The following is a 20,725-nucleotide window of genomic DNA, read 5'->3' as shown; positions in this document are numbered from 1 at the left end:
TTTTACAAATATATAGTCTTTAATGATATGGTTGAATTAGAGGGATTGTACTTAGTACTTGTATTAGAAAGTTATTTTGAAAAGAGAGTAAAAGGTTTCTCTTCTATTCTAGACTACTTATTATTAGTTGCTTCTTAAGATTCTGCATATTCTTAATTTATATATAATATTAATCAACACTTTTTTTTTTTTCTGTTTTCTTGACAAATTAAAAAATAAAAGAGTCGTTTTGATGAGTCACAAACCAATAGAATGATGTGAATTGATGGAGTTGTCTTTCTTTTCTTTTGCTTTTTAGTTATACGTTATATCCCCACTAAATAACAATTTGACACGTCGAAACAAAAGTGACTAAACTTGAATTTATAATAATGAAAAAAAAAAGTAAAGAAAAAATAAATAAAAATAAAAACAGTAGAAGAAGAATAATAATGATGGAGAAGAGGGTATAGACTTTACTAAATCATCATCCTTATCCAAAACACCCCAATTCTCTTCTTAATATATATTTATTGGTCCAATAATAATTTCGTATATGTGTGCAAGATTATAATTTGTACCTTTGTGAAAATATTGGCGATACCAGAATATGTGTGCAAGGTTATAGTTTGTACTTAGACAGATATTGTGAAAATACTGGTCAAATACTAGAAGATGTGAGCTAGTGGTTTTGGTATATAGATAGGGTTTCTAAGAGGTATGATTTGAACAAGAGTAATAATATGTGCACTCAAAATATAGACAAAAACATTACACACAGTAATGTAACAGTTTAGCCTATTCAATCACATTTATTAAAATTGGGACCTACTGTTTTAAAAAACAGTACTATGTGTAATGTTTGCGTGTATATTTTGAGTGCGCATAACATTACTCTTTGAACAAATAACTACTTTAGATGAATTCCAAAATTATTTTGTATGGAAAGTCCAAATTTGAAATTTAGACAATTTTGAAGAAAGATATATTAATCGATGAATTGCTCTTTTTTTTTTGCCGATTTCTGAGACATTTTAGAAATGATATTTTTTTAGTAAATCTATTAACATTATTACAAACCATTTTGTGCCCTCTGTTTTTGTGACTTATACCACTAAGAATGTTTGAACAAAATTAGTAATTTTTTTTTTCAATTATCATATCAATTTAATTTCAAGTCCCCAACACATGTATATATATATATATATATATGTATGTGTGTGCATTTACATTGTATTAAATAAGAAGACTTTAGAGGGGACCATTTAGAGTACGATAAAAGGGGTGGATAGGAAAAGTGTATTAATATTATGTTGGTTGTCCACAAAATTTAATGAACTAATTTGTTTACAATATTAATTCGTCCACAAATTTTTGGGGTTGAAACTCTAGAAGCGTCATTGCATTTAATATATTTATATATATATATATATAAATATAAATACATAAATATTGTATATGCAATTGTATTATTATATGCAGATTGCAATATTTCTATTGGAGGTTAAAAATTAGTACATTATATCAGCAATGTTTTTTTTTCTTTCTTTTATTTTCTCCAAACTACTTGGAAGTCCTGTCAAATTAACAAACTCTTCACAATATATGTTTTTTTTTTTTCAAATAATAGAGGAAGAAACAAGTAGAAAAAAGGGTACTGGAAAATTAGATTTGATTGTTTAATAATTATATTTATTTTGACATATTCATGTATGGTTCTTTTTCATTCGTTTACAGGTATAATAGATTATTGGATGGAAAAGAAAAAGAAATATATATATATAGTGATCTGTGTAGTTATTTATTTATTAATAATACTCATCACTTTGATCATTTATTATGTATTTATACCATGCTAGTTGGGAACGACAGCTAAACAGGAACCAATTTTATTAAAATATTTATAGCCAATTTTTTTTTTTTTTTTTACTTTATTAAAATATATAACAAGAGTGGAAGCTGGATTATATATAAGTATAGTGGTAGTTAATATATTTTTTTTAATTAAAAAAAAGTCCTTTAAAGCTTGTTAAAAAAGGACTGTATAAACTGCTTTTTTATTCCAATCTCTACATATGAGCCCAATATACAAGCTAGATTGATTCCTTGCTTAAGAAATTTCCCAATAAACAACAAAAGTAACTAATTAATTAACTTTCCTCATATATTAAAATTACACATATATTGAAGCTTAATAGACCTAAAACATGTCTAATAATAGTAATAATTAAGAAGAAGAATAATAATAATAAGTGAGAATTGGTTCTTTGATTTTCTGATATCACCAAGATGTGAATTTTCTCTTATAATACAGAGTCTCAGAGCACACAACAAACAATTAACATTACATGGAAAGAAATTAAACTACATAGTTAGAGAAAATAATAATAATAATCTCTTTGGATATATTATAATGCTCAAAAGACATAATAGTAAAAAAGAGAGAGAGATTTAGAACCTTATTATCACCATGAAACATACACAGAAACAAACCCCAATAAGTGATGATTCCTCTCCATTTTTCCAAGCCATCCAAAGTGGAGATGATTTTGTGGTTGAAAATAACACTATATATATATAATCAAAAAGCCAAGCATTAGACTTGCCTAGAGGTTTTCATATCCCTCAAAGCTCACCCTTAGTCATACACATACACATACACATATACATATATATAGTGTATATATATATATATACTTGTTAATGTGATGACAAATTAGGCCATGGATGAAAGGTGAGCACTGTATATCTTTCTGGGGGTGGAGAAGAGCCTCCAAAGAAGAAAGAATCATCATCAACATCATCATAACTTGTTATCGTTAATGCTCTTCTTTTCAACTCCGAAAGTGACATAGCAGCCAGTGATGAGGTTAAATTCCTCGGACCCTAATTTTCTTTTCAAAAGAAGAGAGAAAGAGAGAGAAAGAAGAAGAAGAAGAAGAAGAGGGCCAAGAGAGTAGAAAGTCTTTGGAGTTGTTGGGTGTATTTATAATAATATATTAGAGTATTGGCAATCGTCATACTGATACGATACGAGAGAAAATAATATTAGTTCTCGAATATTTTAATTTAATAAATAATATGAAATATCGTTAACTAATTATAATGTGTTTTTTTTATGTGGTGTTAGATACTTAAAAATGTGAAATAATAATACTCTAATATGAGTAATAATGACATGTGCACCCGATATTAACAAATATATTTATCAAGAGTAGATCTACCACTATTTTTAAATGCAGTGTTATATCATTTAGAATAATATTTTGATGTATATTATAAGCGAATACACCAAAATATAACTAATATATATGACAAAGATTTGTTTGATTATTTTATAAAATTTTACTATTTATTTATTTATTTATTGGGGGCTAGCTACGAGAGCAAGAGACGGATGAAACAAAGGTGTCGGGCAAAAAATACTTGGGGACGTACAAACGTGTCCATTGTGTGGCCCTACTTTCGTAGTCAGTCTTCATATAAATATATATATATATAAGTATAAATATATTATAATAATTATTATTGGTAAAGTGAAAATTCCAATAGGCAGAGAACTGAACTGCATTATGATTCATCTAATGGATACAATAATATAACATGATCAAACTGTATTGGCTGGAAATGGCAAGGTGGCCTCTTTGTGTATACTATATATCTATCATTATTGGTTCAACATGTTTTTTCTTTATAACTTTTTTAAAAACATGTTCATTGTATTTATATATATATATATGAGTTTATATTTTTTTTTGGACGGTGTGTATTGTTATATTACTTGTTTAGATTTTATGTTTTGATAAATTATTTTTTGGACTATATATTTTGCAAATTAGTTAAAATAGAACCCTAAACTCAATTTTGATAAAGAAAAAATTAAATATAACAACACAATTTTTAAGCAGAATGATTTTATTTTTGTTCTGCATTGTTAGTTTGGTAAATTATTTGTGATTTTAGTTGAGAAAACATTGACCAAAATCAGGTTTATGGTTCTATTTTAACCATTTTACAACACATAGGATCCAAAAAGTAATTTATCAAAACACAGAATCCAAACAGATAATGAGACAAAAAACAGATCCAAAAAAAAATATAAACCCTTAATATGTATATATATAGTTGGCGAATATCAAATTAATTTGTGACCACTACATATCATAAAATTTAATTTTTACACAATTTGATCAAAATTGTGTTGAAAAAAAAATGGTATAGTACTACTGTTGTAATTGATAGGCATATATATTTAGAAATTTTCATAGGTGAATAATAGTTAGAAACACAAAACACATAGACTGCCTGATAATATATTTCTAACTGTTTTATATACTTAAGAGTATACATATATATATAGTAAGTATAATTTTGTGTGTATATTATATGTGTGAAGTCTTGTAAATGATTAAATCAAGAGAATTCAGAGGAAGAATTAAACATTTGATCACTTGTATACAAATGTCTATGAATATAGGAAGTTTATATTGTGGGGACATTTTTTTCCTCATTAGTATGAAATTTTTTATTTTTGACCTGTGAAAAAATTATAATCTCATTTTTTTATATAACAATGTACAATATAGTTATTTAGGATCTCTCATCAGTTTTCAGAAAATTTTGAATAATTTACGATGCTCAAACATGTTTCAAAACAAATTATTTTATAAACGTATAAAACAGACTTCAAAACAATCTGTTTCATATTTTCAGTACTGTAAATTATTCAGAATTTCACAAAAATTTGTGATAGATTCTAAATAACTATATATATAAAAAAAAATAGATTGTAACATATATTCAATTGCAGGAAACACAAAAATATATTGTTTTAAAGCTTGTTTTATATGCGCGTAAAATTTATAGCTTTGAAGTCTCTTTTCAGCATCGTAAATTATTCAGAATTTCTTAAAATCTAGTGAAATACATACTATAATTATAATGTACATCGTTATATAAAAACTAAGTTATAATTTATTTGAGCAGCTACATTGATTATATCATCATATTATTATACAGTCGAATTGAAAGTATAATTTTATAAATAAGAGTGAAAGCAAGACAGAAAAAGTTATTATATGTAGAAAGATAAGTTCTAAGAAAGAATATTATAGAAAAAAATGAATTCATCACTAGATCGGTTTAATCCACATTATTTAAATTCTCTTTTTTTTTTCCCTTGAATTAACCATCATTATTCAATTATAAAAGTTCCAAAGAGAAAACATTTAATTTTAGGCAAAATAATTTTTTAATAGAAATTAATTAAATTCATAAAAAATAAATTTAAAAGCCACACATTAAAGTTGAACAAAATAAAAATATTTTTTTATTATAATGAAAAATTAAATTCATAAACATAGTGAATTAGAAAGGAAAAAAAAACATATTCCTTCTTCTTTATTTCAAAATTATAAATCTTTAAAAGTCTCCTTATAATAAATTTAAATAAAAATACAAAATATAGACCCGTCAAAAAATAAAATAAGTATCGCTGTTGTCTTCGTCTTATTAAATTTCGAAGATAATTATCAATATTCCTTGCTTCATTATAAATATATACTTCGAATTTTTTTTTTTATGTTTAAAAGGTGACAGATGGAATTAATTGAAATATCCCCAAATTGAAGGATAAGAATAGAACAAATCATCTTTAAACAAAAGGAAGATTTCTTTTTTGTATACCATTAAGGTGAAATGAAATGGAAAAGCTGAATTTATTAATTATTGTTGTTACTTAATAATAAGGTGGAAATTTTGAGGGTAGGAGCTTCAAAAAGAACTTTATCGGTAAGGTTTTTTTGTGTTCTCAATCCGTGAATAATTTTTTACGCGATTTTTTTTTATGACTATGTATATTGTAGTTATTTAGAGCATCTTGCAAATTTTCAGAATATTCTGAATAATTTACAGTGCCGAAAATTAGTTTAAAAACAGATTGTTGCATGCGTGACTAATCTTTTTTATGTGCATGGAAAATAGTATGTTTAAACATAGTTTTCGGTACTGTAAATTATTCAAAATTTTATGAAAATTTACAAAATACTCTAAATAACTATAATATATATGATCATAAAAAAATCACGCCAAAAGTTATTCAATGGTCGAAAATACAAAAAACTCCATTTTGAAGCTCCTACCCTAGAATCCTCCAGTAAGGTTTAGCACACTCTAATACATATTCCAGCAAAATATAAAAGTATTAATAATTATCCACAAAATATAGGAACAACCATTGAGGAGAGACTTTTCACATAAGCCAAAGTTTGATATATAGATCACTTTTCTTTTTTGGAATTAAAAAAAGAAAGACATAAAACAAAATATATTTAATAATACTTGTATAAAAAGAAGAAATTAAAAAAAAAACAATGATAAACATTGACCATAAAAGGTTTTCACTAAATGGTCAGTGGGGAGGGTCTAATGGACCAGTTGTAGAGTCCAATATTATTAAAGTCTAGTTAAAAAGTCAAGAAATATTGTCTGATGATTTGGATGGTTCAGATTGATTGGATCTTTGGGAATTTAGTGGGTGCATGCCTTTTCATGTTTTAGGTAGGATTCCAATTAAGTAATAATAGTTATTAATAATCAATTATGTCCTAAAACTTATCCAATATTTTATTAGTACATAATCCAAATACATCTCAAAGCTAATGGCTTCAAGTGAGATTATGATGTCATAACTAAAAAAGAAATTAAAAGAAAAAAAATCAGCACTTTTATGATTTTGATAATCACATAGACAAATTAAATCCCTCCAAGTATTTCCTTAATTTATTAATTATAGTATTGATTGAATTAGTGGGAAGTTTGATTTTGCACGACCAATATATTAATACATATGTATCCACACTAAATGCATCCAATAATATATGAGTATCTTATAAAAAAAATGGTGTTGTGGATTTTCCACATCTATATGTTTGGATATTTACTAGTTATAAATTATAAATTTAAACAAACTCTTGTGTTTGTTTTGTTTTGCATTTGCTTTTTTAAAAAAGAAAAAAAGAAAAAAATTCAAAGTGCTTATACATTTTAATATAATAAAAAATAGAGTAACTAGCGGTTAAAGTCTCTATTCTTTTACAAGTGTAACATTTAAGTCTTTTAAATTTTTTTTTTTGAAAAATTCCCTAACGTTACACAATTGGTACACATTTTTCTCAAACCGTTATCTTTCTCTTAAAATGAGGATTAAACATGAATGTTAGGGACTATTGCCATAAAAAAGAAAAGATTGGGGACGTAAATGCTTCAATTTTGAAAGAACGATAAATTTAGCCGCCAATTTTTTTTTTTTTTCAAGAACATCAAATACTCTATAATTAATATATATATAAAAAATATTTCTTAGAATTTTTAAGGGGTTATTGACTACTCTAGACAAGTTGTGGTTTGTTAGGTTTTATACCCTTATAAAACCATGAGGGACATGTAACGTAATTTTATATTGTCAATAAAAGAAGTATAAACTATTTAGTTTGACAACCGTATTGTTTGCTTGTTTTATTACATGATTATTAGAATAATACAAACATTTATAAAATCTCAAACATATAAATAGATATAATTATAGTGACTAGGTCACAATAGATTATACTTGTAATTATGTGTTCAAAAGAATGAGTCCTAAGATTAAGTCAGTGCACTGGATTTTCACTAATCTCGTAATCTACGATATGATCTACTTACATATTCGAGGTGTGATGTCTTATCCAAGGCATTGAACAAGTAGATAAGATCAAATGTATATGAGTACATTGGACTAGGACCGATATTGATTATTGATAGATAAATAAGTATCGTTGTTATTGAATCTAATCAATGTCACAACGTTGATCATGGGTCCAGTTGATCTTAATTCTGAGTGATAATATTCTGCTGATTATATTATTTAAATATTTTGACATGTTCGTTACCAGCTTATACCCTACGGTCTAGCCTATACTTACATCTTGGAGATTTAGTAGTGTAATTGAATAGGAGTATTAATCATAGATATGAAATCTATAGCTTTTGTATGAGAGGTGAAAATATGACTTCCTTAATAGCTTAGTCTAAAAGGGTAAATGATTGAGCGCTCATATCTGTGATTAAGTTCACTGAATTATCATTTACAAGGGACTTAGTGGGAGTTAAAGATAAAATACAAATGAGGGGTTAAATGGCAATTTGTACCCGACTCGTTAGTAAGTAATCGATAGAGGATTGACTGACTGTAATAGTTATAACAGTGGATAAGTATTTGTGGTTTGGTAAAATAGGTTCTGTGAACTCAAGAGTCCAATTTATGAGTCTATAGTAGAGTCGCGAGGAATTAATAAGTTGTGAGATAATTCATTGTAATAAATAAACTCATGGAAACTTATTGTAGCTTGGGTTCATGGTCTCCATGTCGTCTCTTATCAAATCAAGGTTAATAGTCTCAAACAATTGATTTAATTATCAATTAGAAACATCAAATTGATTAGGTCAATTTAGTGATATTTACATGTAGTAAGAATTTGGGAATAAAATAAAATCTTTGGACAAATTAATTAATATTGATAAATTTGTGTCAAAATAAATAAATAATATTAAATCAAGTTTTAAATTATAATTAGTTAATTTGAATAAGGATTTAATTAACTAATTGAAAGATATATAAATAAAAAATATTTTGAATTTATGCCTGATTGAGATTTAAATTTAAAACAAAGAAATTGGGCCCAAATCATTTGTGGGAGCCCAATGCTTTGATTTTTTTTGTTTATTATTTTAATTAATTTAAATTTAAATAAAACTAATTAAGTTGCCTATATAAAGAATGTAATGTTTAGGGTTTTCATAAGTAAGTCTTAGTTGATTCATTGGGTAAATGAAAACCTAGACAGTCTAATCATTTCTTGGTCGCTCATTATCTTATTCTTCCCTCTCTAATTCAATCTCATGTATTGAGAATTTATCCACTCTTTGTTAGACTTAATTTAGAGATAGGCTTAGAAGACTTTGACGTAATTTAAGCAGTCAATACCTTGCTACCACTAGGAATCAAATGTTAGAGAATCTAAAGGAATGAATCATTGTTCCGCTGCGTATTCGTAAGTTTCTATATCTTTGTACTCGTTTTAATTTACGAATCTAATGTTCATATATATGTCATGTTATTCTATGTTTCTATCATGTTTTTAGAAAAATAACAGGGAACATGCATCTAGATTTAAATTCCACGATCCTACATGTATCTACCACTATATAATATCATATTAATTTTTTGAATTACAAAATTAAGGCAAAATAAGTTTTTTTACATTTCGTCATATATCAGTTTCTCTAATATTTTCTTTCTTTACATTATTTAAATATTATATCTTTAAACATTTTTATCAATTAAAATAATAAAAAAGAATAAATTTGGAGAGAGAAAGAAAATTAAATAATTTTTTTTTCAATTTTTTTTATAGGAGCTCTAAAAAATCTATAAATATAGATAAAAAAATTATTAAATTAATAATTTCATACTCGACATTTATAGATTTTTAGAGCTCCTTTAGACATTTTTTCAAAAAAAATATTCAATTTTCTTTATCCAAATTTATTAGTTTTTATTTTTTAAAATTTTAATTAATAAAAATTATACAAAGATATAATATTTAAATAATGTAAAGAAAATATAGAAAAACTGATACATTGTAAAAAAAATATTAGCTTAATTTTGTAATTAAAAAAATAATATGGGATTACACAACGGTAGAACACAACTTGTCTAGGATAGTCAATGGCCTTTATCCAAATTTATTAGTTTTTATTTTTTAAAATTTTAATTAATAAAAATTATACAAAGGTATAATATTTAAATAATGTAAAGAAAATATAGAAAAACTGATACATTGTAAAAAAAATATTAGCTTAATTTTGTAATTAAAAAAATAATATGGGATTACACAACGGTAGAACACAACTTGTCTAGGATAGTCAATGGCCTCTTGAAAAATCTAAGAAATAATTTGTTTATATGCTAATTATAGAGTGTTTGATCTTCTTGAAAAAAATTATATGGAAATTGGCGGTTAAAGCCCCCACCATTCTTTCAAAGTTGAAGCATTTAAGTTCCCGATCTTTTATTTTTTAGCGGTAATAATCCCTAATATTCATGTTTAGTCCCCATTTTGACGGACGAATAACAGTCTTTTGAGAAAATTTGCACAAATTATATAATGTTTGAGACTTTTGCCAAATATATATATATATAAATTTCTTAAATGCTACACTTGTAAAAAAAACAGAGACTTTAGCCGCTTATTACCCTAAAAAATAAACATCATGTTTAATTCAACAAGCATTATCTAGGTTTAGCCTCTAATGTTAAAGCATATTAATGGATATATATTTATAAATACAAGGTATTTCTTAAAAAATAAAAGCATGTATTATTTATATATTTAATATCTAAACTAAATTACTAAGCTTTTTCTTTTTGTTTTGCCCATTAAAAAGTGAAATTAACTCTTCAAACTTCCCTAGCCACGCGCATGCATTAATAATGATTTTTTTTTGTTATTTCATGATGGCTTGTGAAAAAACATATTACCAATAAAAAGTGCTTCTAGCTAAATGCTTAATTAAATTATGGATTAATTTGATTGTCAAAAAAAATTATTGATTAATTTGATTTTTGGAATTTATAATTGAGCCATTGAAATCTTGGCATGTATTCAAAGCAAAATGATTTTTCAATAAGCACATAAAAATAAAAAACTAAGTCCTAATAATGTTAAAATTGACTGAATTCATGACACATTAACTCACTAATTAATTTTATTAACCTATTCAGAAAACTTTATTATGTAAAATTTAATTTTCATACAATTTAGTAGACCAAGGCCCCCACCATATCAAAAAGGGTTCCACCAAACAAGATTTTCTTGACACCTAACTAATTATCAAATAAATATATTTTCAAAACTTTGTTGGAAAAATCCAAACCCACATGATCATATCTTCATCTATCTTAAAACTTTTCAATTAAGCATGAGAATTCTATGTGTGTGGTTTGAAATTTGTTTGAGAAAATCTTGGTGATAATAAAAAAGTAATAGTACTTGAGTTACGCATATGTGAAATAATCACTTGGACTATATTTGGTAGAGGAAAAGGAAAAACGTGAGAAGAAAGAAAAATTTAATAGAAAAATAGAAAGAAAAAAAAATTGTTTGATTGGAAAGAAAAGAAAGCGGAAAAAAAAAAACTAATGTCCCACACTAATATTTTTTCTTCTCAAATTGAAGAGAAAAGTAGATTGAAAGCTTTTATATATTTATATATATAAATATATATATATATATTTATAGGGAAGGATTATAACGATCTTTGTTTGCAATATTGGTGCATTCTTTTTCTATTTCGGCTCCTGGATAGATATAATTCCAAATTTTTTTATATGACGGTGTATATTGTAGGTATTTAGAATATCCTGCAAATTTTCAAGAAATTCTGAATAGTTTACGAAGCCGAAAACAGAGTTCAAACTGTCAAATTTTACACGCGTGCAACATACAATTTAGACCATGTTTTGGTACCATAATTTATTTAAAATTTCTTGAAAATTTGTAGGATGTTCTAGATAGCTATAATGTACACCATCATATAAAAAAATTTGGAATTATAACTATTCATGTGCCGAAATAGAAAAATGATGCATCAGTGTTGCAAAAAAAATGGATGCGTTATAGTTGCTCCCTATATATATATATATATATATATCTAGATCTAAATTAAAATTATTTATTTATCCATATTATTAATCAAAATAATTCAAATAAAATTATTAAATGGTAATTTTACCTTTTTATCCTTATTTTCCTTCTTTTTTACCAAATAACTTAAGAAAAATATATTTTCTCTCCTATCATTTCTATTTTCTATCTTTCATTATTTTTTTCGGGTTTATACTTTTTTGGATTCTATGTTTTATCCAATTACCTGTTTGGACCCTATGTTTTGACAAATGACTTTTTGGACGCTGTATTTTGTAAATGGTTCAAATAGAACCCTAAATTCGATTTGGTCAAAGTTTTAGGAGCTAAAATTATAAATAATTCACCAAACTAACAATTTAAAAAAAAATTAAAAAATCAAAATCATTTTGCTTAACAACTGTGTTGTTATATTCAAATTTTTCTTCATCAAAATTGGATTTAAGGATCTATTTGAATCATTTTATAAAACACAGAGTCCAAACAAATAGTGAGACAAAATACAATGTCCAAAAGGATATAAACCCTTTTTTTTCCTTCAATTTTTTTTTCTCCAACCAAACATAATATTAATTATTGTTATCTTTATTCTCTTGGTTTTATAATAATAATAATAATGAAAGACAAGTGACAAATGAATGTAGGGGCATAACGGAGGACTTCTATTCTACATATCCAAATCAAAAAAACACAAAGTGGGAGTCAGTATGTTTCTTGTTCATGTATCCACTAATAATTTTCTTTTAAAAAAATTATTCATTATATTATTATTATTAGTAGTAGTATTATTATTTTAACTGTGATACATATATAGTGGATGTTCACTGTGTATAAAAATAAAATGTTTTTATATAATTTGATTTTGTTTATGAGTAGTGGATATTGCAAAAGGATTTGCTCCCACATAACATATTGAGATTTTAAATAATAATGCTTTTTTGGTTGACACTGATGTTACACTTGAACGATGTTGACCACTTTTATTACGTCTATATATGTGTATATATATATATATTGTATATGTGTGTGTGTGTGAAAATCATGGATCATGATCAACTTGACCTAACAAGGATTATGGAAAGGTCACGCAAACTAGTTCATAAGTTGTTTGGGGAAGTTCCATTGGTACTTCTTTCTCATTCTGATCATTATGAACTAATGGCGGGTTTTTCCATATCGGTTAGGTTACTTTATTAAGAGGATTGTTATTGGTTTTACAACTTAAACTTTTTCTCCTTTTAACAAATTAACAAAACTTTTCAATAGTCATATATGTATATATATATTGTAATTATTTACAGTATCTGTAAATTTTTAAAAAATTCTAAACAATTTACAATATCAAAAATTAAATTCAAATACTGTTAAATGCGTGAATATATAAGAATTGTCATATAAATATATATACATATATTGATTGTTTATTTATTTTCCCTAATTTTTTTGAGTAAAATTTTATTGGACGGAAGTAATTTCTGAGTGTCTTACTAACAATTTCAAAGAAAATAATTACTTTTTAAATTATTATTATTATTATTATTTTCCACTCTTTACTTTGGAGTTGAGGTGGCAAAAGTTATAAAAGTCTGATCTTGGGCCTTTTATGGGCCTGACCCTATATAGTCTTATTAGGATTTGTGAGGATGAATCCAATTCAAGTTGTCCAGTCCAGTCCAGTCCCCCAAAAAGCAACCAAACATGGGACAGAACACAATTGTCCAATCCCTTCCTTGATTTTGTGCAACAAACATGCTCTTACGGCAACTCCAATCACAATTTTTTTTTTTTGTTATTGGTTCAATACCAAAATAATTAAATTTTACCACCATATTTTTTTTTATCCCAATCATAATACTAAAAGTTATACAATAAAATGTATTTATTATTATTATATTATTTTATTAAATCATAACAATTATTATATATTTATAAATATATTAATACCAAAAGTTAAAAAAATACCAAATAACACTTTTGTTGTAGCTACAATATCCTACCAAATATAATGCGACACTATAGCTCATTACCAAAATGGTGAGGGATATACTTATTGGTTGGAATTGATTTGGTATGAAAAACAACACCAAAATGGTGATATGTCGTCCTGTTGGAGATGGCATTAGGACAACTCCAACTGTGAACAACAAAATGGTGTTGAACCAATACCAAAAACAGGTCATTTTAACACCATATTTTTTTCCAATCCAACCATAACGCTAAAAATTACACCAAAAAATATACTTAACATTATTGTATTCTCCATAAAGTACACATTATATTATTATATTATTTTATCTTATAAATTAAATAATATACATATAATTATATGTATAAAATATTAATATAAAACACAAAAACCAAAAAAAATTACCATGGTGAACATAGTCACATCAATAATGTCGTGGCACTATTCACGTCCACCATTTTGCAATGCTATTTGCAGTCCCATTTGAGTGATATATGGTGCAGGATCAACACCAAATTGGTGTTTTGCAAACAACCCAACTCCATTTATCTCACCAACAAATATAGTACTAAAAAAGCACAAAATTAAACCCAACTCTATCTCCAACCGAACTGCAAAACAACAAATATAGTGCTAAAAAGCACAAAATTAAATCCAACCCAACTCCATTTATCTCACCATTATGCTGTCAAGCTACATTACCTCACCATATTTGGGGGGTAATGTAGCAATGCCAAAAACAAAAGACATTACTATTTTGCTTTTTATATTAGTATTTAATAATAAATATATACGTATATTATTTTATATATAAAATAAAATAATAAAGAATATATTTTTTGGTGTAATTTTTTATTTTGTGGTTTGAATGGAAAAAAAATATAGTGCTAAAATTTCTTAGTTTTGGTGTTGGTGCAACAACATATATGGTGTTATGGGTTGGAGATGGCCTTAGGCCAACTCCAATAAAACTGCAAAACACCAATTTGGTGTTGATCCTACACCATACATCACTCTAATGAGACTCTAAATGAGATTGCAAAATGGTGTACATGAACAGTGTCACGACATTATTGATGTGACACTGTTCACCACGACAAATTTTTTTTTTGGTTTTTGCGCTTTATATTAATATTTTATATATATAAATATATGTATATTATTTAATTTGTAAGATAAAATAATATAATAATATAATGTGTACTTTGTGGAGAATATAATAATGTTGAATATATTTTTTGGTGTAATTTTTAGTGTTATGGTTGGATTGGAAAAAAAATTGTGTTAAAATTACCTCATTTTGATGTTGGTTCAATACTATTTTAGTGTCCATGGTTGGAATTGCCCTTAGGGCAGTTCCAACCAGACTGCAAAGCAGCAAATATAGTGCTAAAAATGAACAAAATTAAATCCAACTCAACTCTATTTATCCCACTATTATGCTGTCAAGCTACAGTATGGTGGGGTACTGTAACAACGGCAAAAACAAAAAGAAATACTATTTTGCTTTTTATATTAGTATTTAATAATAAATATATATATATTATTTTATATGTAAGATAAAATAATAAAAATATATACTTTTTTGGTGATGTGCTTGTAATGGAAAAAAATATGGTGTTAAAATTCCATAATTTTAGTATTGTACTCCATCTTTCTTACCAGGCATAGTCTAACTAAGGTTGTAATAGAGCCAGATGACTTAATACTCAAGCCTAATAGTTACTCATAATACGAAATACGCCATCGTGTTAAACCAAATATTGTAATTAGCTAACCAATTTACGTCTAAAGTATATATACATGTTTGTGAAAAGACTTGACACCGACTAAAGAAATTATTGTAGAAAAGTATAGATTAGTGCGAATGCAAATATGCCCTGAAAATCTTTTCACAAAACATGTATATTTCATAGAAACTTTGTAATATTCTTTTGTATTAGAATGAATATATTTGTCAAATTCAAGTGTGTACCTACATTCATGTTATTCAAAAAAACACAATTTTAAGTTCATATTAATATGGTGTACCACAATTATTTCAAATTAGCTTCGCTAGAAAACAAGTGCAAATGCAAATACAGCCAAGCCAGCATTCCAAGATCCCTTCCTTCTATCATTTTCAATGGAGGACATGACATTACCCACTTCTCAAGGCTTTATTTTGGAATTAAAGTCCAATCAAGACAGCCCCTCTCTCTCAATAAGACAAGGACAACAAAAGCAAGAAGATAAAATGTGAGTGACTTTAATGATCGGTCTAAATTCCTAAAATTCAGATAAAGGTCAATTAGAAAACATTATCTTATTTAAAGCACCTCCCTAAACACCATAAATTTTAGAGATAAGATCACAAGATCAGAGAGATCGAAAAAAAGAGACAATAAATAGAAATAGAAAGCTAAAACAATATTCAAACAAGACGACTACCTTTGCATTTACGTTTCAATAGTAGAAGAACATGAAAATAACAAAAGATATACAACTTCAAATGTTTGTATAGACAAATTGACATTACAATCTCTGTTTTAAAAATCATTTGCTGCCTAAAACCTCCCAAAAACCTGAAAAATACAATTTTCACAAAGTTAGCAAACAACATATTGCCAAATTCGGAAATTACAAGTACCATGTTTACAGTATGCCTGTGGATCAACACATCTTTGAAATGGGTTCACCCTGCAATACAAAGAACAAAAAAAAAAAGAGAGAGGAATACAGAGCAGCAAATCTGTGACCCTTAATAAAACCGGCCACCAAATTTGTATTTTTTTTTCTTCAACATTTTATATATCTGGTTCTTTCTTTCGTTTGTCTGAGCGCGAAGTAGAGTGCGTAAGAATGAGTAAAAAAATTGATTCTACCACCCCAATATGAAGGCATGAATTTCAGCCCAACTAGAAACTGTGTAAAGTATACCATTTGATCCTTTCCAACAAGAAGAGCTCCCTTCAACGTTTTCTTTTTGTTTCTTAACCAAGCCAGGGTACAACGGGACAAAAGAAACACCGAATTGTGTTCCCACTCTCCTAAGGCTTGAACTTGACCCAACCACGATTCCTATATCCGCCTCAAGCAGGCAAAGCAAGTCACCCACAGAGTCTCCAATGTATACAGTCAAATTCTTTTTGTCTTTGTTTGAATTAGCTAAAATATCATTGAAAGCTTGAACCTTATCGATGGGAGACTCAACTTTCTTAACAATTTCGCCAGTGGAAATGGATCCGTCAAAAGTGAACTCATTTGCATGTACATTCATCTCTTGTAGATCTCCTGCTTCAATTTGAAGAAAAGAAGGCGTAATTATATGTATATCACATTTTCATGTCCTATGTAAAGACTAAAGATGACATTAAGCCGAAACAATCCTCAATGCGCAAGAAAAACTAATAAGCAACAGAAGAAGACAGAACATGTAAAAAGACTGACCCACTAGAAGAGTTGGATAAGATGGGACCTCACAACTGACATGTTAAAGTAACACAATTTAAATAGAACTCTTCATCACTTGACATTCCACCAATAAATTTTTTGAAAGTACGTTTAAAAGTTTTAATAGACATTATGAATGGTTATGAGTCAGTCACACAAACGGCAAAAAAAGAAAAACAAGAGTAAGACTACTACGTAAAATGAAAGATACATACCTGATGAAAAAGCCGACCTGATGAGATCGCCACACCAACAGTAAGAAAGGATATGAACATTTGCATTCAAATTTTCATTCTTAACAACATTCTTAAAGAAAGCAGTGCAACCTTCATGAAGAATGAGACGTTCACCGGCTTTTTTGACGTCTTCAAGATTTATACCTTTAAGTACCCCAGACTCTATTACTCTATTATTTGCCCTTTTCTCAAAGTCCGAAAGTTGCTCCAATGCATTATGCAAGTGTTCATAGTTAAAATCCACTGCAAAGCCATAAAAATTAAAAAACAAACACCTACGATCTTATCAAATGCTTCTCAAACACTAAATCAGCTAAGGTAGTTGTGAAACTTCATGGTTGGAAGCTAGTACCTTTTTCACTAGGTACAATGCTTTCAATGCACTGTTCATATTCTTCTGTGAACTGCCTGGAAAGAACACCCCAGGTACTTCTCAAATCAGCTGAAGACATGCGCACAATTTGAGTTTCAGGTTGATTCTGATCAGATTTTGGGGCTGTTACTATAGCAATTTCAGCCAAAATGGCAGATGAGTCAACAACAGTGCAAGTCAAATCAAAATCCGAGAAAATCATAAGCTGATCTTCTTCAGGTTTATGCTCTTTTATCAAAGGAACTACAGTTGGCTGAACAAGTGGTTGAGATAAAAAGAATTCTATCTCAAGTTTCATGGCTTGGTGATAAAGCTTTTCAATGATGTCAAGCTCCTCGCCTGTCAAAGAGACACTCAGCTTATCGAGCAACTCTTCAGTTTGCGCAGAAGACGCCTAAATTCAAAGATAAAAAATATTGAGCTGTTGTAGTAAAGAAGGCCATTCATGTAATGTATGATCCTCCATGACTGTAATCAGTAAAGTATATTCAGACAAATCAAGATAAACATCCCATCTCTTAATAATATAACAAACCTGAAAGCTTTCCGAAGAATAATTGTCTATCCACTTCTGATATGGGTGACTGTCTTCGTTGTCCTTTAGAAGTTCCTGGAACTCCTTTCCCAGAAAAGCATACAGCCTCATGCAAGGAGTCATGGCACCAAGAGTGTAAGCAGCCACTTTGGTTCTCTCAAAAGGGGTAGCAAGTTTACCGGGAGCTTTTACACCTTCAACCTTCCCAGAAGCTGTTGCCAATAAGAAATCTGTATACTTTACTGTTGCAGAGTTGACAACATCCTCTTTAGCAAGGTCTGAAGCCCACTCCTGCATGGAAAAGTTAATTGTTTTCAGCCGCAATGACTTATCAGGAAAAACATATAAATAATCACAGATGGAATAAATTCAAATATTTAGGTCATTTAGGCAAACTTCTTATCACAAAAATGCATCCTTTTCTTATCACAAAATTCAAATTTTTAATTTTGTAAATTTTTTCTCTCAAGTCTTTTAGTCCTTTGGAGCCTTCATAAAACTATTTAGAATTTTCTACTCCATGACAGGTAGATCAAACATCACAACTTATAATAAACTGAGTATGCTAGTTCTCTCATGCCTTAACTAAAATGACGCATAGAAATAATTCAAAGTTCAAAGATCACAATTCAGCACCAAGGTATACTCTAAATGATCCACACCACAAGGAGGAATCCTTCGTAGTTCGTACCTGTACAAAAGAATCATGCAATTTCAACTCATCCAAAACAGCAGTCCTTAATTCTGAAATTGCAGGCTTTACATCATCATCATCATCTGCACACTCTTCTGCCAATTCATAACTAAGAAGACAAAAAGACAAAAAAATCTAGATTCTCAGTAAAACTAAGCAACATACGACAAGCTTTTAAATGTATAGGATAATTCATAGGATTGCAATCTATATAACATCAAAAGATTAACATTTTTCTAATTTCATTGGTTTTAACAACAAAGCTGGGACTTTAAAATTTTATTTCATTCTTTCTCTCATTTCTTGAAGTAACAACAGAGAAACTTAACAACAACTAGCATCGAAATTAACTAAAGGCATGGGCAGTAGGTCATATAAAGTAAAAACAAAATCTGCAAAAACTCAATTCCAAAACAATAAAAGTAAAATTTAAAGGATCAAATATACATATCCTAGCTAATTTTACTGGCGCTTCTAAGCTTCATAACGGAACTACCAAGAAAACAAGATATTCCAAATGTCTTCATCAATATAAATATATAATATATGTATGTGTAGAAACTAAATGTCTTAATCAAATCCTATAAAGATACATAAAAAAATACATCTTTTCTTTTTCTTTTTTTTCTTTCTTTCTTTTCTTAAGAAACGAAAAATCCTATTACTTTTTTCTTGCTAATTGTGTCGCGATCTACCATCCACTATCTCATTTTCCTAAACTTCTTGCAATATTTTCTTAGAAACCAAACAAATTGCAACAGATAGCAAGAGCCTTAATAGTTGTGAATTGTGATATTGTAAAGTCCTACACCAAAGTAGGATATAAACTAAATTTTCACTTTGATTGGACGATCATCTATCAACTATCTAATTTTCCGCTATAGTTTCTCAGCAACTAAACGCATCAAATCCAAGAAAACATTAAAGAAACAACTACATCCTCCGATTCAGGTTCTACAGCTACACAATCAGACAAGAAGAACAAAGAAAATTGAAGACTTACGCGTGAGCAAAGGCCTTAAGAAAATGAAAATCTTGGGCAACATAATGCCGGAAAGTTTCAATCTTAAGGTTCCCAGAGGCCAAAGCGACGGCAAAGGGAGTGTACATAGTGAAAACCGATTCTCTACGGAACTTGATCCAAAACCGGCGAGCTAGGCCGACCTCGTTATCTATGGTGGAGATGGCCGACTTCGGAGGAGGTATTGCCATTGAAGCCGGCGACGATCTCCAAGCCGAGTCGCAAGAAAAGGATCGGAACCAGTTGGGGCGGAGGAGTCGAAAAAGGAAGGAGTTAGAGGAGGAGACGAGGGCGGTGACAACAGCTGGAGCAGGGCTCTTGATTGGGCTTTGGCTTAAGAAAAAACGCATCAATGGAACATTTGTAGAAGAGAGAGAAAGTGAGGATGGTCTAAGCACGAGGTTAGAAAGAGAAAGAGAAAGAGAGGGAAGAAGAAGAAGACCTTAGAGAGAGAGAGGGAGAGAGGTTTGAGTAGTCTGTGTATGAGTTGGCAGTTCGGTGGGTGTGTAAAAAGGAGGGAAGTAAAGTTTTTTATCCAATCTTGTTGTAGATTTTCTTATTTTGTCTGCAAGCTCTTCTTTTGGGCCTTGGCCCAATCACTTTTTTTAAAAAAAAAAAACAAAATTAAATTAAAAAATCTTTTTAACAAAATTTAAAACTTTAAAAATATTATTTCTATATTCGGCCAGTAAGATTGACGGTAGGGTACAATCTTGATCATTTATTAAGATTGTATTAGTATGAT

At 28.3% G+C, this 20,725-nt stretch overlaps 1 protein-coding gene across 2 annotated transcripts; it reads right to left on the bottom strand.

Annotated features, from left to right (window-relative positions):
* Positions 1–16,099: 16,099 nt before the first annotated feature.
* On the bottom strand, positions 16,100–20,456 carry LOC133790653 (bifunctional TH2 protein, mitochondrial). 2 transcript variants are annotated; one of them, XM_062228353.1, is made up of 6 exons: positions 19,963–20,456; positions 18,957–19,068; positions 18,266–18,556; positions 17,710–18,124; positions 17,337–17,600; positions 16,100–16,965 (listed from the first exon to the last, which is right to left on the bottom strand). In XM_062228353.1, the coding sequence occupies exons 1-6, from the start codon at positions 20,328–20,330 to the stop codon at positions 16,550–16,552; spliced, it is 1,866 nt and encodes a 621-aa protein (XP_062084337.1). In that variant the 5' UTR covers positions 20,331–20,456; the 3' UTR covers positions 16,100–16,549. The 2 variants fall into 2 exon arrangements, with proteins under 2 accessions (XP_062084337.1, XP_062084338.1); XM_062228354.1 differs by having other exon boundaries at positions 16,100–16,962; positions 19,963–20,454.
* Positions 20,457–20,725: the final 269 nt, after the last annotated feature.

The sequence above is a fragment of the Humulus lupulus genome, chromosome 7 (assembly GCF_963169125.1).
Source record: "Humulus lupulus chromosome 7, drHumLupu1.1, whole genome shotgun sequence".
In the NCBI taxonomy this organism is placed as follows: Eukaryota; Viridiplantae; Streptophyta; class Magnoliopsida; order Rosales; family Cannabaceae; genus Humulus; species Humulus lupulus.
This window is presented reverse-complemented; position numbering and strand designations above follow the sequence as displayed.